This window comes from Apis florea, unplaced genomic scaffold (assembly GCF_048593485.1).
Source record: "Apis florea isolate Af1SG1 unplaced genomic scaffold, ASM4859348v1 contig_2293_pilon, whole genome shotgun sequence".
NCBI lineage: Eukaryota > Metazoa > Arthropoda > Insecta > Hymenoptera > Apidae > Apis > Apis florea.
The window spans coordinates 180,980-207,788 of NW_028256554.1; the positions used below are offsets into that span (position 1 = coordinate 180,980).

The following is a 26,809-nucleotide window of genomic DNA, read 5'->3' on the forward strand; positions in this document are numbered from 1 at the left end:
AGAAGAAGAAGAAGAAGAAGAAGGAGAATGGAACGGAAATAGTCGTCCTTTTTTACTTTTTCTCTCTCTCTCTCTCTCTCTCTCTCTCCTCCTCTACGATCGAGAAGATGGAGAAAAAGATGGGTAACAATGGGCTCGTGCTCCTCGAAACTTGGCTCTCTCTCTCTCTCTCTCCGCGCTTCTCTCGATGCACTGGTTTAGCGGCGCCGTCCACGGCACACGGCACGACCGGCGATGAAATCATAAATTGGTGAACGCCAGCCCGCCGGCACTGATAGCGAACAACCAATAATTATGCTAATACATACATCGTAATGCATCCAAAGAGGCGGTCATTCGTACCGTATACCGTAGTAGTAGTAGGTAGGCTCGCGCAGCCTCGCGTACTACTCTCGACTCGCGTCCATTCTCTTCCTCGAGCGCGACGTTGACGCGCGTTCGTTCGCTTCGATCCTTCCTTCCTTTCCTTCGCGAGTCGAGGTGTCTTACGCGATCGAAAGTGTGGAAAGATGAAGGAACGCGTGGCGATATCGGAGAGTTATCTGCGCGCGGACCGTTAATTCGACAAGATTAACGCCATTAACGCGTATGGGCTCGAATTAAGAGGATATTATCGGGACGACTAATGCCCTTCCCGTTCGCGAACGCTTTGGTAATAGCAGTCGGCAAATTGCGTCTGAATGGCTGGCTAATCTGTAGTAAGATAAGCCAAGCCCCTGCACCGTCCCATCTTCTGCCGCTTCTTCTCTCCGTCTTCGTCTCCTATCGTTCCGCGCGTGCCACCTCTCATTCTTCGTATCTATCTCCGTATCCTTCTATTTGTATTACATCGAATATAAGGGGATTCCGCAACTATCTCACGGATAGATATCAACTTCTCGAGCAGATCTCGAGTTTTGGTCGATAACTCGCTTCGATAATTTCGATCGAGTCGATCGAAGATTTATTCGATCGCGTGGGTGGTGGACGTAAACGCGACGACGTTATCTAGAGGGGAGGGGTGTTCTATCGGCACGGGACGGTGGATAGAGAGAGGGAGGGAGGGGATCGATCGTTTAGATTACGGGAACGACGAGGACAACGACGACGAGGGGAAGATCTTCTTCGGACGAGAAACGTTTGCTCGATCACGCGCGAGATCGATTAATTATCGCGAGACGAGCGACGCCACCTTCCATTAATTCGTTTCTCGCAACAATAAAGAATCCCGTATCGAGCGAGTTCGGAACGGACCTGTTCCGACCCAGACCCAGAAAAAATAGAAGCACCTTGGAATAAATTTAACGGCGGCGGGTAACGTGGATCGATCGTTACCGATTTTTCTCCCCTCGCGAGAAGAAGTTTCTTCGAGACCGCGTTTCTCGCGGTTTTTTTTTTATTACGCGGTTCAGGCCGTTCAGGATAGAAGTTCAGGAAAGGAGAGGAAAAGGAGCGCTCTCGCGGAAGGAGCGAGACTCGGCTCGACCGCTCTCGACCGGCCGCCGGGCAACAAAAATGCGAATCAGGTTTCCCGTGCTCCCATTAATCTCGGATATTCTCGCTCGTTTCCAGCCAACCACGTTGGTTGCTTCCACGTATACGCGTGTAACCAGCTACGCGCTCCTCTTCCTTTCCTTTTGTTTCACCGATAACTATATTACATCGTTCCCGAATAACCACCACCAGACGATCTTCTTATTATTTCCCCTCCTAGATATCGATCGTACCTTTCCTCCCTCTCGTTTTATCGGTCGAATTAGCACGATATATACGCGATATTCCGGATGGCGGTTGCGGTTAAGTTTGCAGTGTGTTTCTTCTTTTCTCTTTCCCCTCCTCCCCCCCCCCCCTCTCCCTTTTTCTGCTTTATTAAAATGCAAGGAATCGCGCACGGTTTGTTGAAACGGGTTGTTCCGCAGCCAGGGGACCGCTGTCAGGGGCGCTAGACAGCACCGATCGAGCCCGTTCGGGGGAACAAAAAACGCGACTCCCCTCGGCCCCATTAATCTTCAAAGTTCTCGCAATTCCACGAAGACGAACCGTGCGAAGTCGCGAAACCCTCGCTCCCCCTTTTCTTCTTTTTCCTTCCTCCTCCTTCTCCTTTTCTCCTCCTCTTCCTCTTTTTCATCATTCCTCCCGATGTGGTGCGAAATATCGTCGATTACAAAAAACGAGCGCCTATTACGCAAAAGAGGGGGGGGGGGCAGTTACGTGGCGGTCGTTGCGAACCTAGGCGCGACTCTCGGTCGATAATAAATTCGTCTGGTTCGTCCGTTGCGAGTGGAGCGTTAATGGGGGACGGAAGAAAATCCGCCGCAGATTTTTCATCGCGCGCTCGAGAGAGAGAGAGAGAGAGAAAGAGAGAGAAGAGGGGGGGCGCGTTATTCAGAGACGCGATTATTAATCGGCACGATCGATTAAATCGCAATGGGATACGGGCGATTGCGTGCACAGGATCAATAATATCGCGGACGGGCTTACAAGGCGCAAGGGGATCCTTTAATGCGAGGATAGGTGTATCGATTATTGCGATCTCGTTTATCCGCCTGTTCCTCTTTCTTTTTTGCGCGCGGCCTTCCACGATCGCGGGGATCGTCGCGCAATTACTCTCGGAACAGCTTCGGAAATCCGATCGTTCCCGTCGATCCCTTTCCCGGACGATTAATACGTTTCAACGAGGGATAACGGAGGGAGGCTATTTATCGTTGGCAAATTTGCGAAACGGTATCGTTATCGCGCGCCCCATCGGTGCGCACAATATAGGGGGAGAGGGAGAGACGCGAAATAAAGTAACACGGGGCCGACGGGGGGGGAGGGAGGGGAATGTTGCTGTGTCGCTGAACCGGACCGTATTTTATCGGGTCAATCCACGCGAAGCGACGACGGCCGCCGCGCAAAGAGGAGGAAGGAAGGAAGAAAGGAAGGAAGGAGAAGAACTATAGAAGGCACGGCCACGAACAACCGGACAGCTATCTTAATCGACGACCTTTCTCTTAACCCGCCGATGCTCGCGCGCGCCGGCACGCTCTCCCGGCCGACAGTTGCTTTTCCACGAGCTCCTCTTTCGAAGGAAGAAAGGAAGGAAGGAGACGCGGAGGGTCAAAGAGAGGAGGAACGCGGAATTCGAGGCCGACCGAGAAGGAGAGGAAGGGGAAGGAGATGCGCGTAGGCGGTTGCCGAATAATAATAAACTGGTCCTTCCTCGAGATATTCGCGCTCCTCTTTGTCTCCATCCACGTTCGTTCCGTATTATCCGGCTTTTCGTCGCCTTCTCCCCCCAAAAAAAAAAAAAAAAAAGAAAAAGAATCGAAATCCCTCGAAATTCTTAAACGTAAACCTGTGATATATCGAGAAGAAATCGATATGCCGGCGGTGCTCGATTCGAGAGACGATACGAGGCAGAGAAGAGTAGTATCGCGGGAAATATTCCAATTATCTCGCTCGGTCGGCAGTTTCCGTTAATAACCGCGTAGAAAAAAGAAAAAGAAGGAGAGAAGGAGAGAGAGAGAGAGTGTCGCGGGGGTACGCGTTTAAAGCGGGGATTTAACTGTCGGCATCGCCGCCCACGGCAGCACGTATATACCGGCCGATTGTAAAGGCAGATTACTAACGAGCTCTTCTGCACCCTGGTATCCTTTGTACGCGGTTACGAGAGCGGGCGAGCAACGATAAAGGGAGAAACAAGAGGAGACTCGGAGTGGCGAGTGAAGTGGCACGCGTAATAGTATCTGGCGAGACTCGAGGGTCTAATAGTCTGCTGCTCGCTGCCGATCGTGGGTGGAGGGGATCCTAACGAGCGTTGATGGTCGTTAAAATTCGATGACTGTGAATTCAAGTACGCGAAACGAAAGTAAGAAAAAGAAGAGGAAGGGAGGGAGGAGACGGAGTTTTCACGGTTTCGCGTTTCGCGCGTGAATTATTCGAGGGTACGATCGGAGCGAACGGTGACAAGGAGACAAACGGTTGCTATTAACGAATGCCGAATTTACGAAAAATAAAGATGACCATCCCCGCGTCTAAGGGAGGCGATAACAAATGGGGGGACATACGTTGCGGCGATAGCTTGACAAATATATATTAAACTATTTTAATGAGAAGTGGCCACCATATCTCATCGCAATTACCGGCCACCGACCCGCCGCGCCGGGGGCCCTCGTTCCACGCTCTCTCGGCATCCCGGCTTCCCGTTCCACCGCAAAAACACGCATCCCGAGAGCAAAGGTTAAGAGAGAAGGTCTCGTACACCTTCTTCGAGGGGGAGAAAACGCGCGTCCTGTCCCCCCTCCTCCTCCCTTTTGCCACCGGTCGACCGATATCCGTCGCGATACACGTACACCACCATCGCCACCTTTACTACTCCTCGTAGCAAACGATCGAGACGTCGCGTCGCCCGGGGATGAACCCGTTTCTACGCGTGGCAAGAGGAAACGAAGAGAGGAGAAGAGAAGGAGAAAGAGAAAGACGAATCGTGTCTCGCGACCGACTACTCCGCGGGACAACGGTGAGTGACAGCTCTATAGAGTCGGTCGGGTTGGTAGCATTGTCCGCGTCTCCCCTCCTCCTCCTCGCCGTGCTCACTTTTGCCGAGGTACGGTCAGGATGATCGCGTGTATGTAAAGGGCGTAACGACCTCGCTCGCTCGATACCGCTCACGACGCCCCGCGTAGTTTAGTACCGTACGTCGTGTATCCCGTCTCGAGCCTGATTATTTTCTTATTCTCGTGCTCGTTTCAGATCGATCCTTCTCTCTCTTTCTCTTGCACAGATCGAGAAACCGTATCCATCGTTGTTTCGTTTCTCTAATCGCATCGCGACGTAATAATTACCTGCTAGACGGATTATTCGCTCGAGTGAAATGGCGACGAGTTCCAAAGGTGACGGTGAAAGTTTCGATCTCTCTCTCTCTCTCTCTCTCTCTACGCGGTGAAAAGATAGTAGAAAATTGCAAAAGTGTTTCTCCATTCCCGACTTACTTTTCATCTCGTACATCGCGTACAGATACGCGTCGTTTCGAAGGTATGGATCGCGAGAATGGAAGGGGAAGGACGAACGAGCTTATTACATTTATTATTTGTGCAAACGGAATAGGATGGTTGCAGCTAATTGTGCGGTCGCACACCCGCGGTGACTCACGTGACGGGCATCACGTTTCTGCGTGTCAATTCGCGTGACAAAGGATCATGGTTCGTAACCGTCCACCCACCGAACTTCCGCTTCGCCCTCTCTTTCTCTCTCTCTCTCTTTCGCGCGCTCACGGATAAGAAGCGGGCAGTTCGCGTGCACGAGGGCCTTCCGATCGCGTGGTCGCGCAATTAGGCGCTCTTATGTGCAAATGACAAGAATTTTAAACGCCGGGGGACAAAAACGGGGTGCGTGCGTAACGGTGAACACGGCCTTCTCGGATTTTTCGCGATGCGAATCTCCTCTCGAGGTTTATCGGGGGGCCGAAAGACGCGGGCGAAAGACGAAGAAGAAGAGGAGGAGGAAGGAGAAAGTTGGTTGGTTGGTTGGTCGGTCGGTCGGTCGGTCGTCCATCTTGGCGATAGAAAGGAAGAGGAAGAGCGAAAGGATCACGGGGAATATACTCGGTGGTGACGGTGGTGGACGACGACTGTCAGTCCATCAGAGAGAGTCGGCGAGCCGGGAATACCGAGGATGGCTTCCCGGCTTACTCGGCGAACAGCTCTATCTGTCGAGCACGAGCTGGCAAAAAGTGGCGGCCCGCGTGGTCGCACGCACCACGACCAACGGAAAGCACCGGGACGGCGGGGGGTTAGGACCCCGAGCACCCGAGAAAAACCCTTCGATACCCTGCTCTCTCTTACTCCCTCTTTCCTCGTCGCAAAGGCGACGATAAGAAGTAAGGAAGAACGTTCGAAACTCTCCCGTCCCCCCCCCCCCCCCCCCTCTTTTTCCGATTATTATTCCAATAGTCGAAGACGAAGGCGGCGAATCGAAGAGGAAAGAGGGGAGATTGGAATTTCACGAACGCGGATCGGTTAATAACGCGTTAAAACGCGGGCCGCGGTCATCCGCTTTAATTAGACGAGGAAATATTAGCGGCTCGCTCCGTTAATGAAACGAAATAAATCGTTTTCGAGGGGAGGGGGAAACTTGTTTAGCGCTTCCTTTCTAGAAATCGCGCGTATGCTTGCCGGACGATCGTCGCTCCAGTTCCCTTCGGTTTTATGTATCGTCGTGAAGGATTATACGAGCGTTCAAAAGGAAGATACTACCGCCTTCCGGAATGATTTAGTAACTCAACGATGCCAAGGATAATCGTATGAAATATCGTCGCGTATGTCTCTCTCTCTCTCTCTCTCTCTCTCTCTCTGTCTGTCTCGTAGCGTTACACATACGTATGCGCGAAAGGCGAATGGCGATGCGTCGTGGTGTGCGCGGCATCGTTGACCTCGAAGAATGCGAGAGGCCTTTTAAAGCTAAAACTCAACCGTACAGGAATTTCATACGATATTAAGGGAATCTTTCTCCCCTTTCCTCCCCCCTAAAGGGTATATTAACTCGTCGAATCGGCTGCTGGCCGATTAATCCGAAGACGATCCTTCCTTCCTTCCTTCCTTCCTTCGATCGATCGAGACGAAGAGCGAAACTAGATCCAACTATATAAAACGAAAGCTTGAAACGAAACGAAACGAAACGGACGTTATTAGATACCTATCTCGCGTACCATGTTGCCGATTTAACTGTAGCGCATGATTGCAAACCGGTCTGCGGCAATTACGCGGCAGATCGATTGCAACCTCGTAATTGGTTCCTGTTCCAGATCTATGAAACTTGATGATAATTTCTTCGCGAATCTTCTCGTCTCGTCTCGGAGAGAAAAAGAAGAATCGACGACGCGGAGAAGAACGCGTAAAACTCGAGCCGATTTACGGCGATAACACTTTAGGGGACAATTTGTAACTCGACTCGCGGAATAGACGGGGGACGGTGTTTCGTTCGAGGCGAAAACGAAGATGACACGAACGAAGGGGGCGGCGGGGGGGAGGGGGATCCGGACGAAAAGGAGGGGGAAGAAGCGTAGCGTGGAAGGAGGAGAGGCGCGACCATGCTGAGAGGCTTTCGAGGCACCGTATTTTATAACCGGTGTAGACAGCCACCGCACGTACGGACGATTCTCTCTCTTGCCTTTACTCGCTATCCCTCCTATACTTACGTGTACACCGCGTACGAGCAGCGGTTGTTCCCGTTCCTCGTCGTGGGGGGGGGGAAGAACGTGGGATCCTCGTGCCTTACCGCACCGATCCCACATCGTCGATTGCCGCGTTTTCCTTATTTCACCTAAATCGGAGAAGGAAACGCTTGGATTGGAAATTTTTCCTCCTCCCTCCCCCCCCCCCTCCCTTCATCCCACAGGGAACGGACTCCTCTTTGTCTTCCCGGAGCGACAAGAGAGACTTTTTTCTCTCTCTCTCCCCCCTCTCCCTCGAAAAAGAGCGAAGAACTGGACCCGTCGAACGAAAGGTCGACGTGCACGCGGCGAAGGTATTCACCGCGGTGAGGTATGGCGAGCACCGGTGCCAAGCCGTGGTGGTGGTGGAAGGCTTTTCGAAGGAAACCTACGGCGGATTGTATTCCGTATACACAAGAGGCCGATTGAAATCGATATTCCCGGCAAGGTCGGGCCCGCAACAAAACCAGCGGAACAATGGATCGGCCGATGTGTACGTTCACGATACGAGCACGAAAATAACGGGTGGAACTGCTCGCGATTTAATACAGAGCTCTTTTCTCTTCCCCGCCCGTTGACCCCGCCGGGTCGGCGGCCGACTCGGCTTTCTCGCGTGTCGCGTGCAATTGGCGAAAAGCGTGAGCGAAACTTCGAGCGGCGGGGAGGGTGGAGGGGGGCGAGGAGGCCGAAACAAGGATGGGCGCGTTAACAAAGGAATAATTCGCTCGCCGAGTCGGGATTATCCGATACGTATCGCGAAATAGGAAGCGCGGGAATGCAATTTAGCGATGCAAATCTAAATTGGAAAATTATGCGGGTATATTTCGCGCAGGAGGGGAGGGGGGAGGGAGAAACTAGCGCGACGAAACGAGTCGAGGGGAATTAATCCGTCGATAGAGAGAGAGAGAGAGAGAGAGAGAGAGAGACTATCGTGGCGCGCGATCGAAAAGGTTTTATTAGATTAGCCGGGGAAAATTGTGAACATCGTAGCTGTAATAAGATACCGGCTTACTCACGCTGGAGACGTATCGCGCGCCGTCTTTAATAATTCAACGAACAGAAACGCTTTCGATAACGCGATTCGCCGACACCGGCCGCCTCGTCCGTCGAATACGCGATGTCAACGCGAGGAACTTGACTAATGCGGTTTTAACTAATACGAGAGATTAACGAAGACGACGGCCAGAGAGGACAGAGAGAGGAGAGAGGGGGTGGGGGAGAGACGATCGAAAGTGGTTTCACGATGGGAATTTAGACGGTAATATTAGCCGTGATAATGGCCGACTATAATTCATTAGGACGATGATCGTTGGAACGAAAGCGAAACCTGTCGTTCCACTTTTTCTTTCTCTATTTCTTTCCTTCCCCATTTTTCCCCCATTTATGCATGCACCGTGAATACCGTGGATAGACGATGGAAGAGAGAAGAAGAAATTCACGATTTTCTTTTCGAGGGAAGGAAGATCTTTTTTTCTTTTCTTCCCCCCCCTCTAAAATAAATCGACAATTTTCTTTCTCGCCCTCGTCTTTCCCTCTTTGTCTCTCCGCCTCGCTCGTTCTCTCTCTCATGCCGCAAGAAACGACGCATGCAATGCCTCTTGAAGGTGGCAACAGTGTTGGCGGGAAAGTTATTCCACCAGGCTGCCAGTAAATCATTCTTCGTGGACTCCCGCTTTATTATCTTCCGTCTCTCTCTTCGTCCGCTTCTCTCTTTTTCCTCGCTGGAATCTTTCTATGTATATATATATATATATATATGTACGTGCACATAGATTGGTAGGCATGCTCGTTCGTTCGTTCGTTCGTTCGTCGAGAACGAGCTTTAGATAGTCGGATAGTGTAGTAGTAGTAGTAGTAGTAATAGGATTCTCAAAGTGTTTTCGATGCTTAATTACCGAGTTGTCCGTTCCGTTACGGTTCTCTCGCGATGTTGTAAACTTTATCTCGGTGAAAAATACGCGGCGTGGCGTGGAAACGACGATCGGTAGCGACGACACGATCCGCCGCGTAACGAGGTAATCGATCATCGAGTCGCGATCGCGATCGTGGATTTCGCGATTCCACGTTCTCGTCGAACATGGCCGGCTCGTACGATTTCACCCGCGACGACGGTTAGATGCCCGTCCACGATACCCGTCCCGAACGCGAGAAGAAACTTTAAACTGTCGTCGTAAAAGCGGCTCCGGTTAAAGGGTTCATTATCGTTCGCGTCTCGATTTTTCTCGATTTCAGACGATTCGTATCCAACACCGGTGCTACCACGCTGCAAATTACCTTCCGCTTTGAATTTTACGAGCTCTCTCTGGTCGCGTTAACCCCCAATTACCTCGATCGATCGATCCCACTTAATCGACCGACGAAAGTAAAACTCAACCGAGATATACGCGGTGTGTGTCGTTTCCGTTGCGATCTATCCAGAAAGATAGCGAAAGATTGAAATCTCCAAGAGATTCCAAAACGTTTTCGTTTCCTCGATCATTCACGGTCGATTAATTCGCATACGTGGATTTCGTTTCAGGTGCGGGCTACGGATCCGGATTGCGGCGTGAACGCCATGGTGAATTACACGCTAGCCGCGGGAAGAATGGAAAGCGAGCAGTTGATGGTGCGCAGCGATACCGGAGACATTTGCGTCAGGACACCGTTGGACAGGGAAACCGCTCCCTACCTAGAGATTCCCGTCATCGCTACCGATCGAGGTATGTATACAATATATATATATATGCACTCGCGTAACAATATTCGATTTCATTCGCGACGTTACTTTACTTTTCTTCGAGAAACGCAAGAACAAAGTGTGGAAAGAAAGAAAGTTTCGGCCGATATCGACACGCCTGTATCGATTTCGCTTCGCCTCGGTAACGAATCTTTCGTGACCGAAATAGGGAGGGAGGGAGGGAAGGATAAATAAAGAAAAGGATGGCGATGCTTTATCTCGATTGTCGCGAGGGAGAAAGCGAGGGAGAAGAAAGCAGCGCGATGGCGTGTGGACGGAACCAGGAAGAGGAGAAGCAACGAAGGAGCCGAGAGAAGAGCGAGAGCTATCGCCATCCCGAGATCTAGCAGCTCTGTAATGGGGTGTATGATTTATGTCGTCGATGTAGCGGTGGTGGTGCGCCCATTTTCAACAGCGGCCTCCTTCCACCCGAGCGAGGACAATGACTGAAGCCCATTCAGATCCGTCCAACAGGTAGCGAGCGACCGATTCGATGAGCGCGTGGCGATCGTGGCGAATTAACGGGGAGAATTAATTGGGCGGCGAAAGACGGAAGAGAAAGGAAAGGAAAGGGGGAGTTCTCTATTGTTGGCCGTTTTGCAAACAGGAGAGAAACCCCTCGTCGTGATTGTCGCTCGTTATCGATACCATCGATTCGCCGCGCTGTATCGGACGACAACGAGGCTCGCCACCTCTCCTTCTTGCGATTTATTGACGCGCCTGTTGACGATTCCTCCCAACCTGTGCCCTCCTCCCCCGTCGAATCGTAATTTTTACGAGCTCGATTACGTTCCTCCTTACGTGATCGAGATCCGTCGATACCGAGTTACACAAAGAGGAACGATAATCGAAACGCGGCGATCGAGTTATCGAGTTAATGGTGTCGGATAACGGCGAAGAATACGATAATTATTATACCGCGAGTATAGCTCCGCTTTGAATCGAGCTAGAGATCCGCTCGTACGGCCGGATAATACGCTTCCTCCAGTCGAGTGGAATTCTTGCTCGAGTTCTTTGTACGATCGACTGGATCCTCTCCCCGGGGGATAACGAATTTCACGCTAATAACGCTAATAATAAATTTAAAGAGAGAGGAATTTTCTCTTTCTCTCGTTTTCGTTCTCGTCTCGAGAGAACGAACGGAACGATTGCACCCCCGTCTTAAACGACGGTTCACGAGATAGAGAAATAGAGAGGCGAGGTGGATTTCGATAGCTGGAAGGTACGGTGGAGGAAGAAAAGGATCGTTCTTTTCGGTCGAGTCGGAAGGAAGGAAGGAAGGAAGGAAGGAAGGATGAAAGGAGAAGAGAGAGAGAGAGAGAGAGGAGCAACGGTGGGGACTGGCCCTTGACGCATGACTCCAATGACACTCGTACCTATAAATCTCGCTGCGCTCCGAGGTCCGCGCGGTCGAGTCCATATATTACTATGAGTTACGGGTGTAAACCGTTTAAACATCGGATTACCCGTTTTACATACTGTCTTTAATATTAACACTTGCGCCGGGTCGGTGCGGGCCTAAATCAGCCCGGCCAACCAGGAGTCCGCGTTATCGCGTCCGCGCCTCTTCCTCCTCCCCCTCCCCCGCCGATTAATTAATCTCTCCTAGTTCGCCTTCTCCCTCTCGGTCGAGGAGGTGGTTACGGTGGCGTTTCGACGAATAACGTGATTTACGAATAGCGATCGAGGGGAGCCGTTATTACTTTCCGTCCGATCGTATATCACTTGGTACTACGTAGGAAGGGAGAGGGGCGATACTTTAACGGCCGAACGAATTATCTATCAGCCCGTGTTTCTTCTTTTTTTTTTTTTTTTTTTTTTTTGCATTCTTTTCGATCCGCGGAAGGCGTACTATCGTATCGATCGATACGATATATCCGTTCGCGATAATCGGTGGAAAAGCGGAGAGGGAGAGAAAGGGAGGGTTGAGAAATCCGCTAACCCTCGAGAAATTCCTCTCGTTTGAAATATTATAAGCCAGGGTGGAGAAGCGTGGCCCGGCCTTCTCGACACGCGCTTCTTTCCTCGGGAATAAAACGGAGAGGAGACGCGCGAGAGAAGAGGCAAGGAATCGGAGGAGGAGGAGGTGGGGGAAGGCTGATTGGCCGGGGGAAAAAAAGGTGGTGGTGATTTATGTCGACCGGCTCTCCCTCCGTCCCCGTAGATTCGTTTCTCTACGCCGGCTAATACTCCGACGTTATTTGGCTCGATAAGAGGATTTCACCGAGGAGGAATATAAGAGGAAGCATAATCGGTCGGATTCGCGCGAGTTCCATTGGCGAGCGTTCCATTCCCGACCAAACGCTATATATAAACGTTTTTTTTTTTTTTTTTTTTTCTCTCTCTCTCTCTCTCCATATCCCTGGTTCTCCCACGCGTTCTCACGTTGGAAATGTTGCATGGTTGCAGGGGGTCTGAGCACAGTGGCGATCGTGAGGGTGCAAGTGACCGACGTGAACGACAACCGGCCGATCTTCGAGCCGAGAAGATACAACGCGACGTTGAAGGCCGACAACACGATCCAAGGGGCAATTTTGAGGGTCGTGGCCACGGATCTGGACGCGGGATTGTTCGGCCAAGTGGCGTACAGGATCACGAGCGGGAACGAGGCGGGCGTGTTCCAGATCGATCGTAACACGGGCGAGGTGGAAGTGGCGAGGCCCGCGTTCCTCTCCAGGTCGCCCCTCCATCAATTGAACGTAACGGCAACGGACGCGGCCGGGTTGAAGAGCATGCTCGACGCTGAAATCAGAATCACCGCATCCTCCCCCGGGCACAGAATCGCCAGCTGCGAGAAACCCCGCTACACCATCACCGTTAAGGAGACCGTTCCACAGAACAGCGTGGTCGGCGGGGTGAAGGACGGAGCCTCGTCGGGTAAGTTGAAAAAGGAATGAAGTTTAAAAACAAATCTTCCTTTTTTCCGCGTCGAAAACGAACGGCTCGTTCGAAATCGAACGGCCGGGGTGAAAGCGGATTCGTTGCTTGCTCGAAAACGTATTCCACGCGCGGCGTTAGCATAGTCGCGTCACGAGAAAACGGCGGCGACGTACCAACGAACGCCCACGTGTTTCTCGTATACTCGTCTCTTTCTTTCTTTCTTCCATCGTTGGAAGAAAGAAGCAGAGGCGCGTAAATCATAGAGAGGGTGGGTGTCGCTGGATATCTGGATGGGACAGACGCGTAGAATTTGGCGAGAAGGTGGAATCGAGGCGGATGAAGGAAGGGAGAGGGAAAGAGGGTAAGGTCGTGGACGGCGGGGACGAGTGGGTTGGTCGATTCTCGGAGGGTTAGGGGAGAGGTACGTATCCGTGTTTCCACACTGGTGGTACATCCGATGCAAGATACGGCGCGTCACGACCTGCGCTCGCCGCGCCATATACCCGATGCACCGTGTAAAGTGTCTCGTGGCGTATCGACCGCCACGGCTCGCCACGTTATACGCTCGAGGATGGTGAATAGTTTACACGATGGTGCCTTACCGGTGGTCGTATTGTTCGCCCGCCATGGCCCGCATATGCAGCCTGTTGCATATCAATGCGCCAACCTCGAGTACGTTCCTTCCTTCGTCGAGGAGCGACGACGTCGTGCCTCGCGCTCCTCTCTCTCTCTCTCTCTCTCTCCTCCTCCTCCTCGTTTCGCTTCGATCTCTTCTTTTGCGTTCTTTGCGGAAAAGAGAGAGCGAGAGCGAGAGAGAGAGAGAGAGAGAGGGCGAGTGAAAAAATGCCAGCGAATAAGCGCGGCGTGTATATAGATTTTTCGAGTGGAGTTTGCAGAGGTTTCCCCGTATCGATTCGATCGATTTCGATCCGATCGGCCACGCGTCCGATCGAGAACCTGTTCGCGCACGGGGGAAGATCGAGGTCTGGCATTCGGGCCCACAATATTTGACACACGGCAGCCAATCAGATTATCAGATTAAAGTCGGACGAGCGGCGGCGATCGTGGTCGGCGGCACAGGTGCGATTCGATTTTGCGAGACGGCCGCGTCTCTTTCTTTCGCGACACCTGGTAGGGTGGGTCTCTAAACGTGGTCCACGAGGAGGAGGATCGTTTCTTCGTTTCTCTTGCTCGCCTTCGACCGGGCCGCATATGGATATTTGCATAAAATTCACCGCGCGGACATTAACGCGCCGAAATTCATTAATTTCGTATTTATTACGGGACATGGTATCGCGTTATCGAATTGCCGGCGAAAGGCAGCGCGAGAGGTGATTATCGCCTCTTTACGAGCACCTGTTTCGATAAGGATGCTCGCCTGTTTCTTGAAATATACGAAAAACAATGGTGGCCGTTGTGCGATCGGGCGAAGAAGCGAGGGGGGCCGTTGAAAAAGGCGACGTGGCCCGACTTCTTATTGGGCAGAGATTCGGGCCCAAGAAGGGGGAAGAGGGGACAATCGTAGCGCGATCCTTCCTTCCTTCCTTCCATAAAATCTGGCGACAAAGTGAGGGACGCGCTTCATTTTACGGCCGAGTTTATGGTACCTGGCAGAGAGAATCATCGACTCGTGATCGAGTCGACTAAAGAGGGAGGAGGAGGGGACCGGCCGCTTATCTTATCCGCGGAACGACCGGCCGCTCCCAACTTTTCTCGGCTTTTCGATGTCTCTCGTCATAGGGAGAGGAGGGCGATTACGCGTTTGGACGATCGCGGAGAATAAAAATCGGAGAAACGAGGGGCCGAATCGCGAGGGAACGGTTGGAATTTTCGTAAAAGTTTCGAGAGAGAGTTACGTCAAGCCGGGCAAAACCGGTAAAACATCTACGGTTGAGTTTCGTTTGAACCGATCGATCGAATTTCTTCGCTACGTAACAATCTTCGATTCGTAGCTCGAAGAATTCTCTCGTGTTCGAGAGAATGGGCATCGAATGGTGGCGCGAGACCAAGGAAGGAAGAAAAGGAAGGAGAAGATGGAGAAGGAGAGAACCGTCGTCGTCGTCGTCGTCGTCGTCGTCGTCGTCGTCGTCGTCGAGGTCGCATAAATCGTCGGATACCGGGCAGCCGAACGCCATTGTCCCAGACTTTTCTCTCTCTCTCTCTCTCTCTCTCTCTCTCTCTGTCTCCCTCCTCCCTTTCTTTCTTCGCGAAGAAGAGAATCGCTGTTATGGAGGTGCACTCTTTGCATACGCTTTAAATATCACCGCTCCGTTCGCTTTGAGGAGTATATCCAATACCGTGTCTTTCCCTCTTCTGTGCTTGTTTTCGAAGGTTTCGAAGGGATGCCGCAGGAACTTGCAAGGGAAACTCTTGTCTCTCGTTTCTTTTTTTTTTTTCTTTTCTTTTTTTGCCGCTGAAACGTGGCATCGATTTTCGCCACGGATCGAATCGTACGAGATTGAATCTCGGATACTCGATCGACCTTGGAAAAGCGATCTCGAGAGAAAGAGTAGGAGGGGGAGGAGGCGGATTAATCTTATCCGCGCGGCACGTCGTTAGTCTTTAACGAATTTAACGACGACATTACGACGTAGAAACGAACGGGCAATGGTATTTTTTTAAGGTGTCTATAAAGATACAGGGATCCATAATTCGGAGACCGTTTTGGAGGACCGTCACGATCTCGGCCGAAAGTTTTATAATGGTTGTTTCGACGACCGAATATTCCGAGGACGATAGAGCGTCGAGAGAAAGAAGAAAAGAAGGGAGAAAGAAATTCGAGGAACTCCGTTACCTCCGTTTCCTTCGCTTCGATCTTGTTCCTTCCCCTCGGTACGTGCTTTTCGCCGGACTTGCAAATTTCGGATCGACTCCATGCTGCGAGTTTGCATCCCGACCTAAACCGAGATCCGCGCGGAAAGATAGCGCGAAAGGATCCTCTCCTCCGTGAAAGAAGAACGAACGCTTCCTCCCACTCCTATTTCCCCCTCGCTCTATTATTCGACGAAAGGAAATCCCTCTATATCCTCCCGTGGATAAAAATCGTTGGATGAAATTTCGTTTGATCGAGATCAAGAAGCGAGGGAATGCGTAGTGTATTCGTATTCGTAGGAGAGAAAAGAAGGCGAGGAAACTTTCTTCCTGCTCGGTGTCGTCGAGGCGATACGGATAAATCGAGTGGAACGGCGAGTTACAGGAGCGAGGGACAGGGAAAGCGTATCCTTTAGGCGGGGAGGGGCGAGGGGGGAGGAGGGGGGAGGGTCGTTTCGAATCGGTCGGAAAAGTGGACGCTGCAGAAATGGTGCAGCGATGGTGGCGCGGACAGGTCCGCGTGTAAACGGTTCCCCGCGCCCGTTCGTGGTGTGCGTGGTGCGCGAACATATAGATGCAGAGATAGAGGCGCGCTACGAGGCGCGATCCCCTTCTCGTGCCACGTTCAGCCTATGATGCGCCTTCTCCACTCTTATCTCGCGCCTCGTTATCGCCGTTTACCATCTCACGGTCTAGAGGAGCCTCTCCTCTCTCTCTCTCTCCCTCTGCGATCTCTCGGTGCACGTGCGCGTCCATACGTCTTTTTCTCGCTCCTTCCCCTTCGATCGCCTTTTCCTTCCTTCCCCTCCTCCGTCGCCACAACAACAAAGGAACAAGGAGAAATCCAAGGATGGATAAAAATGTTTTCCTTCTTCTTCTTCTTCTTCTTCTCCTCTCTTCGTCTCGAGTTTCGAATTTGGAGAAGAAGCTGTCTCGCTAGCTGTCTAATTTGTCCGATAGTTTTCCTTCGAAACGCGTGGATGGAACGGACGCGGAGGATGTATAGCCGGGTAAGGATATGGTAACGCAACTGGTAGCTAATGTCATTTTATTTTCGCTCGGTTGCAAGCTACGCAACCTTATTGTCGCCGTCCATTGTCTTGTCGTTCTTGCCGCCCTTCGTCTCTAAACCTTTTCTTCTCCTCCTCCTCCTCCTTCTTCTTTCCCTCCGTGTACACTCGTCGGCCATTTAGCCGCATCCGCGGACCGAGACGTTTTACGCGTGTACGAAGCCCTATTCGTTTGTTTACCGGTCTCGATGCTCGCATTTCTTGCGCTATTGTGCGCCGCGAACACGCTCGCTCCTACTTGCCGCGGCGTGCTAACCGGGGGGAGCAAACGTATAATCGCTCGATTCCAAACCTCGATCCCTGGAGGAGGGGAGATCGAAAGAAAATTTTCGTCGAATAATCTTGGAATTTTTGATCCGATGCATGCAGATACGTGCAAGGGAGGGGGAAGGGAGCGCGAAAGAGAGGAGGAGAAGAGGAGGTTGGAGAGGGGAGAGAGAGAGAGAGAGAGAGAGAAAGGAAGAAACGAGACCCCCGTCAACGACAACATACCTTCGCCACGGTATCGTTTCTTCACCGCATTCGTCGCGTTGCTCGACGGCTACCACGGCTCACGGCTAATCATCATTATTTAATTACGAGGTCGTTTTTCGTTTAGACGGAGCGCGGAGTGTCGGCGGCGATTCGTGGAGGCACGTCCTCCTCCCCCCCCCCTCCCCCTGCCCAGGGCATTAGTGTCCGCCCGTCCGCCCGACCACGATTTTCGGATAAATCCGTTTTACGAGGCCGTTCTCTCGCACGATTCGGAACTCGGGTGTAACACGGGGGCGGGCGAGGAAACGATTTTACGATTTCTCGAAGCGGTTGGAAGCGGAGGATGATGGATCGGAAACGGGATCGAAAGAGACGGCGACCTCTCGCGTATCGTTCCCTCCAATTAAACGAACGGCGGGTATTCGATTCGTTTTTGCCAGCTATCCGGCCGATCGTGGCCGAGCCTATTACCGCGCCTAAACCTCGCCCAATTAAAAATCCCACCAATTTATGCAAACGATCGGCCTTTCACGATCGGCCGCCGACCAGATCCGAAATGGATCGCGCGAGAAACGTGTGGGGGATATCCCGAATATACGGAAAGTACGACGATGGCCCGCGCAAAGGCAGTGGTCATCGACGGCCCTGGTGGACCGACCTCGAGTGGGATGGCCCCCGTTACGAGCTAATTAGCAAAATAAGAGAAACTCCGCGCGAGGTATATACCACGCTACGCCACAGCGCGCGCGAGAGAGAGAGAGAGAGAGAGAGGCAAGAGAACTCGTGCTTCCCTTATACGGCGTGATCGAATCGTCGGTCGCCGTAATTTATCGCGAGTTTTCTTTACCCGGAATGTTCCTCCACCTTGTGAAACTCGGTACACCGGTTTTTTTCTTTTTCCTTCTGCCTCGAGTTTCTTCTCCCCCTCTTCTTTCCCGACCAATCGGGCACCAATTAAACGATGCTTAGATCGATACCCTCCCCCTCCCGCGTTATTCGACTTCCCGTCGAAAATGGTATCGCGATCCGATTATGAACGAGCGGCCAACAAGACCAACGCGTCCCTCTCCGTTTAATTACCGTTTCTAATTAATCGAAAACGCCAATCTTTTCTCAATTGTTTCCTCAATTGTTTCTCTCCTAGAAAACGCGCCCCTAAATAGCCCGTTTCGGCGAACAAATTTTGGCCGAGAACTCGGTCGTGGAGATTTTCGAGCGAAAAAGAGATCGGTTCCCCTCCCCCGAGCTTTGTTCACGGTTCAACGCCACGGTTCGCGCGAGGGTGGATCGAGGGCGTAGGTTCGTGGCTAAAAGAAGGGAAGGGAGTCAAGGAACTGGAAACGAATTCCATTCGCGCGAAGAAACGGCGAGTGAAAAGATGAAAAGAGTCGGAAAAGGATAAACGGTAGATAAACAAGAGAGGGATTATTCGAAGTTCGTAGCGGTTTGCACGGTCGCTCGAGGCCACGACGTTGTTGTTGTTGTTGTTGTTGTTACACGTGGATATATTCTAGTATCGTTGATCGTGCGCACGAACGAAAGTCGAGAGAGAGAGAGAGAGAGAGGCGAGAATCAATAACAGAGTACGTTATACGGGTCGGATCGGGCGCAAAAACTCGCTCTCGATTCGATCCACGAAGTTGGAAGACGTTGGAACGGGCGCGAAAAGGAAGAGGAGAGAAAGAAGAGGGAGATGCGGAGGTGAGAGGTGGAAGGGAAGAGCGGGCCGTGGATCTCTGCGAATTAATCAAATACGCGAGCGATTTGTCTTCGTTACACCCACGTGGACACCCCGGAGGGACGTCTGTGTAACCGGGGTGACGAAGCCCCTTTCGACTCGGCACCGCGGGTGAAAAACCCGTTCGTCCGACTCGGTTGGTCGTGCGCTTCGATTCTCCCGATCCTACTTTCGATCTCGGTGGCGGGGGTGGAGCGACGTCTCGCCTCGGCGAAAAATAGTCGTAGCGGAACGGTGGAACGAACGAAACGTTCCCTCGAAACGGAACGGGGATTATTAAACGGAGGGGAGGGGAGCGATCCTTTCGGACACGATTCACCCGTATCGTAATTATATACGGAGATACGGTGGATCCTCCTCTCGCGGCGAGACTCGATGGAAAAAGATCACGCGGACGTTTAATAACACGTAGGGGAATGCCGATGGGTGTAGCGGATGGTAGTAGCGTCCGTGTCCTACCATCCTCGTCCTCCCTTCTTCCACCTTGTGTTCGTACGCGCGCCGCTTTCACCGATACGCTGCTACTTTACAATTACACTTTACGATGCGCAATTTCGTACAAACTCGCTTACGTTTGCGGGCGCGCGCGCACGTCGGAGGATATTCTTCGAAGCAACGCGAGTGCACGTACGCGAGCCGCATTTACATGTGGCGCAGCAATTTTAATAACACGGCTATCGAGTGGCGGTAAGCATAAGTTTCGCTCGAGCGTCTCTCTGTTTTTTTTTTCTCCGGATCGATATCGATCCGTGGTTACGTCGTGGCTTCGCTAGCCTAACGTTCTCTTCTCGTCCAATCTTTTTTTTTTTTTTTTTTTTTTACGTTATCGCGTCGAGAGAAATTTTTTAATCGTGACGTTTTCCATTTTTCCGTGGATTTATCGAGGGGATAGAGAGGAAATTATTAGAAAGGGAGCGAAATGTGGAATGGCTATATAAATAGGGATCCATAAATTATGCGATCCACGTACGCGACCGAGTACCATCTTTAAGGCCAATGTCGTTCCACTCGTCTCGCCTATACTCTCCTGCCGGATATCGTGGAAATGGTGAACAGCTCTCTCTCTCTCTCTCTCTCTGTCTCGTCGCGTCTACCTTCCACGTAAACCGACGGAGGCGGTGCTTATTCCCCGTCTACCAGGTTTTTCCTTCGCGTCCACGGGATAGGGGGAAGGGAAAAACTCGATCGGTTCCATGGGAGAGACGATCGCGACGCGGTAGATCGCCGCCGTTTGACGAAACCTAGGCCAGAACGGATTGTATGCCTACTACTCGGACTCCCGTTTTGGATCCAAGTGCGATCGATCGATCCGAGCAATTATCTGGCCGAGAGAGAGAGAGAGAGAGAAAAGGAAAAACTTGAAAACGTTTCGTATATACGAGTCGAGTTGGACTCGAGTTGGGCAGGTCGCGTCTGGGGGCAGGTTCGATACAATACAAAGGGGAAAAAATGGAATATCCGTGGAGAGAACGCAATAGGGGCGAGCTCGAAACGAAATGTCACGAACGAAAGGTATTGGCACGAGACAAAGGCTTCGTAACGGTTGTTTGGATAGGACGGGCGAAGACGATCTAGAAGTCGAACGCGAGAACAATACCACGTGGGAGAACCCCACGTGGAACCCCATCCCTGTGGCTGTTGGCACGTGGAACGTGGGCGGACAGGAACTCGTTACGCGGGAAACGTGCCTCCCTCGTCCGATTTCACGCGTCTGCTTTCCTCGTCTCGTTCGCGAATTCGAAGATTTTCGCACGAAAGGAAGAGGGAGGAAGGAAGGAAACGCGTACGTACGTGAGAACGAGTTGTAATTAACGAGCAGCTCGCCTCTTATATATCGGTGTATATCCGAATAATCCTTTTCGTCATTTTTGCGCTCTTCCCCTCTTCGTTTCCTCCTCTTTCTCCCTTTCAAAGAGAAGACGAAGAGACGAGGAACGCTCTCGGTTCGTTCGCCGAGGTCGAGGGGAAAAAAAAAAAAAAAATTAATACGAGGTTCGCATCGGCCATCGCATCGCCCTTTTTCTTCCCCCCCTCCTCTCTCGAAACGATCGTTATTATATATATATATATATGGAAGAAAGAGAGAAAAGTAGAAGAAGAAAAAGCCACTTTGTAGCGATTTAACGAGGATATATAATAATAACCGTGTTGTTGTTCGCAGGTGAACGGCCAACCAGATTTTATTTGGCGAAGGAAGAACCGGATCTAAGCATGGACCCCGTCACGGGTATGATTCGAATTCGCGTCCCGTTGGACCGAGAAACGCGGGACAAGTATATTCTGAGCGTGGAGGCGCGAAATGGAGTCTCGACGGGCTACTGTCAGGTGAGAATCGAATCTCTCGAAAGAGAGAAACGAATATCGGGGCGAAAACTTATTATTCTTGTATCTCTGCGGTTGGCGCGCAGGTGGAGCTGAACGTGGAGGACGTGAACGACAACGGGCCGACGTTCCCGGCGAGCAGCGTCCGAATTTCCGTTGCGGAATCGCATCCCCTTCACGCGCCCCTCTACGTGGCGCACGCCGTCGATCCGGACGTGGTCCCGCCCCACCCGATCCGCTACGCGCTCGGCCAGAACAGCAACGACCTGTTCGGGATAGACGCCCGCTCAGGCGAGCTCTATCTGTCCAGGAGATTGGATTACGAGACGCAGCAACGGCACGGCCTTCTGATAAGGGCGGTGGACGGTGGCGGCCTCACCGCCAACCTCAGCCTCAGCGTCGAGGTGCAGGACGTGAATGACAACCCCCCGGTGTTCGAGAGGAACGAGTATCACGTGGAGGTTCCCGAAGGCGCCAAGCTCGATTCCCAAGTGAGAAAAATCTTCATTACACGCCCGTCACGCGGCCATTTGTTCGCCGAGGAGACGCGCGGTAGGATCGGAAATACACGGAGGGAGGGAAGGGAGAAATTCTGGATCGGGAGAAACCACCTCTCTTCTCCTTTCCCCCCCTCCTTTTTCCATTCGTTTTCGAATTCGTCTTCGCCGAGGCGGAGGATAATTTCATCCGGCGGGATCGCTCCAACCTTCTCCTCCTCCTCCTCCTCCTCCTCTTCCTCTCCCTCTCCCTCGATTAGTAGACCGGCCGCGAGTGAATTGGGGGAGGGGGGAGGGAAGGGAAGGGAAGGGAAAGAAGAGAAAGAAGAGGAATCCAACCTCGTGATTTCGGGCGCGAACTGAAAATTTCTTCGATCGTTCTCGAGGGGTGGGGAAGAGCGATTAGCCGGGAGAAGCGCGCTCGTCGCGCTCTATCGAGGAGGCGGTTGAACGACGAGCACCGATTCCTCGCGGTGGTTGGTAGCCACCGGTGGACGTAATCCACGAATCCACGAGGAGGATACGAGGATGACGAATGGGCGAGAGATGGTTGCCGCGAGATAGGGCCGTTAAATGACGTCACATTTTTAATACACGAGGATACACGAGGTGGTACGATAGGAGGCCGCAACGAAGGGAGAACGAACCGCGCGTTCCTCTCCTTTTTCCTTCCTCCTCGCCTCTCGTTCGATCTCCATCTTTCTCCCGGCGTACACGTATATATCGGTGGTACCTATCGGCGAAACAGATCTGTGAGCTGTCGGTGGTATCCAGACGATATCTTACCCGACGACGAGGCGGAGCGACGAGGAGGGGACGAGAGGAGAAGGGAGGGAGGGGAGAGAGAGAGAGAGCGAGCCCGGCTACAGTGAGCGTAACCCTTCACCCGCCGCGAACTAATAACGTACAGTTAGACACATTACTGCCTGCTCCCACGTCAGGTTCTTCTTCTAATGGTGGCCGATCTCTCTCCTCTCCCCTTCCCTCCCCCCTTCGGTGGCGGCACACACCGTTTCGTCCTCTTTCTCCTTCTCCCTTTCCCACCTCGTCGCCTTCTCTCCGTTGCTTCGCCATCCATCATTGCCCGTGCGCCAACTTCGTGCACGGGATACCAACTTATATATATATATATATATGTATGTATGTATGTATGTATGTATGTATACACCCTCTTCTTCTTCTTCTTCTTTCTCCTTCTTCCTCTGCTCGACCTCCGTAATTCACGATCCTCCCGCGCTGGAAAACATCGACCGGTTCGAACGCATTTAGGGTTCGCGGTGTTTCGATGCGTTTAATTAATACGGAAATACGGACCGGATAGACTGGTCTCTCTCTCTCTCTCTCCCTCCCCGCCGCTCACTTTTTTTCGTCGAGCCCTTTCTTTCTTCACGCGCGACATTTCGCCCGATTCGTTTCTGTTCGCAGATCCTCCAAGTGACCGCGGTCGACCTGGACACGGGTAATAACGCGAGGCTGAGTTACCGGCTCCAAGGATCGACGGCATTTCGAATCAGCCCGAACACGGGATGGATTTATCTGGCGCAGGCGCTCGATCGGGAGAGCTTGGACAGGCACGCGCTCACGGTTCTTGCGACCGACAACGGTTCCCCGGCCGCGACCGCGAGCACTTCCGTGCTGGTCACGGTGCTCGACGACAACGACAACGATCCCCGCTTCGAGAAGGAGTTTTACGGATTCGAGCTGCTGGAGAACTTGCCCTCGGGTACGCTGGTCGGATCCGTGAGCGCCTCCGATCCCGATCTCGGCAAGAACGCGCTGCTCAGGTACGCGGTGGTCCAGGCCAACAGCAGTTTCACCGTCGACCCCGATACAGGTAAGATCATCCTCCTTTCGCATCCCTACGTGTATATATATATATATATATATATGCTCGAGTGTTTACGAAACCTCGAACGACCAAATAGGATCGTCCCACGCGAGGGGAAGAAGAAATATTTGCGAATCGTGTCCCCTTCTCCTCTTTGCGCGTTTCCGATCTCGACGACGAATATTAAACGCTCGTTTGTATCTCGGACGAGAGGAGGAGAAGAGCGTTTGATCTACGCGTTGCCGCGAGATCATCCGTTCCGACGCGATTTGCTTTTTGGGTGGGAAAGGGAAAGGGGGAAGGGGAGAGTTTCGCGAACGCCGTGAGAGACTCCTCTCCTTCCGGAGAGTTTGGCGCGCGCGCGTCTCCGTTGGAGATTTATAGCGGTCGAAGGAAGAAAAAGAAGGAAGTAAATTTATTTTTTGATACGAATACCTTTAATTGGAGGACCATACAACGGAATATCGGAGATACGAACAGTGGCGCGATTATTTCGTTTTTGTAACATCTCCCCTCGCTTCGTGGATATCAAAGTATAATCCCGTAAGAGTGGTGCTTTCACCTTGGCGGCGTGTAACGAATCAGCGGAAAGGGCCCGGGTTCAGCGCACACCGCGAAACGAGCACGCACGCTGCCTCTCGTATGCTACGCGCATACGTGGTTTGATTGGCATGCGACACGAGAGTATTTGTGTACACGCTGGTTCGAGACCAGGCCGGCCGGCCGGCCAGTCGGTCGGTCTCTTCCTCTCCTCTCCGTATCGTAGCAAAGAAGAAGAAGAAGAAGAAGAAGAGGAAGAGAAGGAGGAGGATGAGAAGAAGGAGGAAGAAGATGAAGAAGAAGAAGAAGAAGAAGAAGTCTCTGGCTGCCTGTTTGCGAAGGATCGAGCTTCTCGAGCCATCCCAGCGCGAAACTCGCAAATAAAAATACGATCTCCCTCTCGTTGCCGGAAGTATCAGTTGTCCCGTCGTGCCGCTACTTCTCTCCCTCTCTCTCTCTCTCTCTCTCTCTCTCTCTCTCTCTCTCTCTCTCTCTCTCTCTCTCTGTCTGTCTACGCACACACGGACGCGCGTTGAGACGCGAATTTAGAAGGTTTGCGAAAGATCGATCGTTTTCCCGATCGACACGGGACGGCATCGCGGACCGAGCAAGGATTTCCAAATATTAGAAGAAACGACGGTTGGGAACGGAAAGAGGAGGAGAGGGCTCGATCCCCTGTTGAAGTTGGTCCCACGGTTAACACGAGAAACGCATTAGCACGCGTCCTACGATATACTTCTTATTGTTCCGCGATGGTATCCCTCGATGCCGGCGCGTTTGCATGTTCCTCGTCGATCGTTTGTCTTCCCAACGACGAGGGCACCGCTCTCGTCTCGCGTCCCCACGGACTAGCTACGCGGAGAATTCGTAGAGGCACGCGGCCCTCCTCTCTCCACCTCTCTCTCTCTCTCTGCTTCGACCCTGTGCGTACACGAATTATTATCCCGATCCCCTTTCGTCTCTCGGAATAGTTCCGACTAGGCGCTTGCTTAATTACCTATTAATGCGGTCGAGAGAAGAGATTACCTTCAACTCTTCCTCTTCTCTCTTTTCTCTTTATTCCTCCTATTTCTTCTCTTCTGCGAGATATACGCGAATCATTACAATTACATCGCATCCGTGATACGATATTACGATATCCGCGAGACGACGGAGACGAAACAAGGACAAAGGACGACGCGGAGTAATTCGACGTCTCTTACTTCTCGAACTGTCTCGAACGATTGTCCAATTAATTGTCCAATTCCCGTGCAGGAATAGCTTGACGATGAGCACGGTTTATTACGATTCGATGGAAATAAACGCGGTAGATCGTTGATTGACCGGCTTGATTTTCAGGTGAGATCATCACGAGAGAGCCGTTGGATCGGGAAACGAAGGGGGTGCACGAGCTCGTTCTCGAGGCGAGGGATCAAGGAACTCCGTCGAGAGCGGCCAGGGTGCCTCTCAAGATCACGGTGCTCGACGTGAACGACAACTCGCCCGAAATCGTGGATCCCCAGGGGGACGTGGTCAGCGTGAGGGAGGAGCAACCACCGGGTACGGAAGTGGCGAGGGTCAGGGCTTTGGACACCGATCTCGGCGAGAACGCGTCCGTGACCTACACCATTCTCAAAGGTATCTCTCTCTCTCTCTCTCTCTCTCTCGCGAGAACGAAACGATCGATCTCGATGTAACGCGGTTCGTTCGTTTCGGTAGATCGAGACTCGGACGGTTACAACGTTTTCACCGTGGACCCGATCACCGGGATGATCAGGACGAAGGCGGTGCTGGATCACGAGGAACGGAACGTGTACCGGGTGTCCGTGAAGGCGACGGACGCGGGCCGACCACCCCGCCACAGCATACGCGCGTTGAGAGTGGAGGTTTTAGCGCTGGCCGATAACCGGCCGACCTTCACCAGTAGCAGCCTTACCTTTAACGTGAGTATCTCGGCCACGATCTCGCCGTGGATAAAACTTCTTTTCTCCTCGCCTACGAGGGCGGACTACGAAGGGAAAACTTCTTTCTCGCGAGGGAAAGAAAGAATCTCGGAGTTGGAAGGAATTGAGTTAAGGAAGAGGGGGATCGGATCGTAGGTGCGGGAGGACGCGAGCATAGGACAAGCGGTGGGCTCGGTGTCGGGGGCAGGTCCCGCCGGCCGCGTGGCATTCACCTTGGACTCTCTCACGCCGATCAGCGAGTTTCCGGCGTTCGACGTGGATCGTAGCTCCGGCCAATTGGTGGTTGCCCACTCGCTCGACCGCGAGAACGTGAGCGAGTACCACCTGGAGATCCGCGCGTTGGACACGACGTCGATCGGCAATCCTCAGAGCATCGCTGTCTCGGTGAAGATCGCGATCGAGGACGCGAACGACAATCCGCCCCGATGGCCCCAGGACCCGATAACGGTGCGCGTGTCGGAGAGGGCGGCGATCGGCTCCACCATCTACAATTTGACCGCGATCGACTTGGACAGCGGCTTGAACGGGGACCTACGCTACGGCCTGGTTGCCGAGTTCCCCTCGAGGGACAGCTTCGCGGTCGACTCGTTGACCGGCGCCCTCACGTTGGCCAAACCCTTGGACAGGGAGGAGAGGGCCGAGTACACGTTGATCCTGAGGGCGTCGGATCGCGCCCCACCCGGCGAGCGATTGGCCTCCACCGTCACAGCGAGGATCATCGTGCTGGATCAGAACGACAACGACCCGGTTTTCGTCGCCCCGGAATCGACCAAAGTCGCGGTCACGCCCGACCTGTTGCCAGGTGAGCGATCTAGCGTC

The 26,809-nt window shown here is 52.5% G+C and overlaps 1 protein-coding gene across 4 annotated transcripts in view; it reads left to right on the forward strand.

Moving 5' to 3' along the window:
• ds (dachsous cadherin-related 1) overlaps positions 1–26,809 on the forward strand; it is a 177,809-nt gene that overhangs the window by 137,135 nt on the left and 13,865 nt on the right. For 2 of the 4 annotated variants that reach the window (XM_086903637.1, XM_086903638.1), the window contains exons 2-9: positions 9,690–9,870; positions 12,297–12,764; positions 21,022–21,185; positions 21,269–21,673; positions 23,105–23,513; positions 25,386–25,664; positions 25,746–25,969; positions 26,126–26,792. In XM_086903637.1, coding sequence (XP_086759763.1) covers positions 9,690–9,870; positions 12,297–12,764; positions 21,022–21,185; positions 21,269–21,673; positions 23,105–23,513; positions 25,386–25,664; positions 25,746–25,969; positions 26,126–26,792 — 2,797 coding nt within the window. Of the gene's footprint in view, positions 1–3,274; positions 4,481–9,689; positions 9,871–12,296; positions 12,765–21,021; positions 21,186–21,268; positions 21,674–23,104; positions 23,514–25,385; positions 25,665–25,745; positions 25,970–26,125; positions 26,793–26,809 lie in introns of those variants that run through there. The other 2 variants (XM_086903640.1, XM_086903639.1) reach the window with 2 other exon arrangements.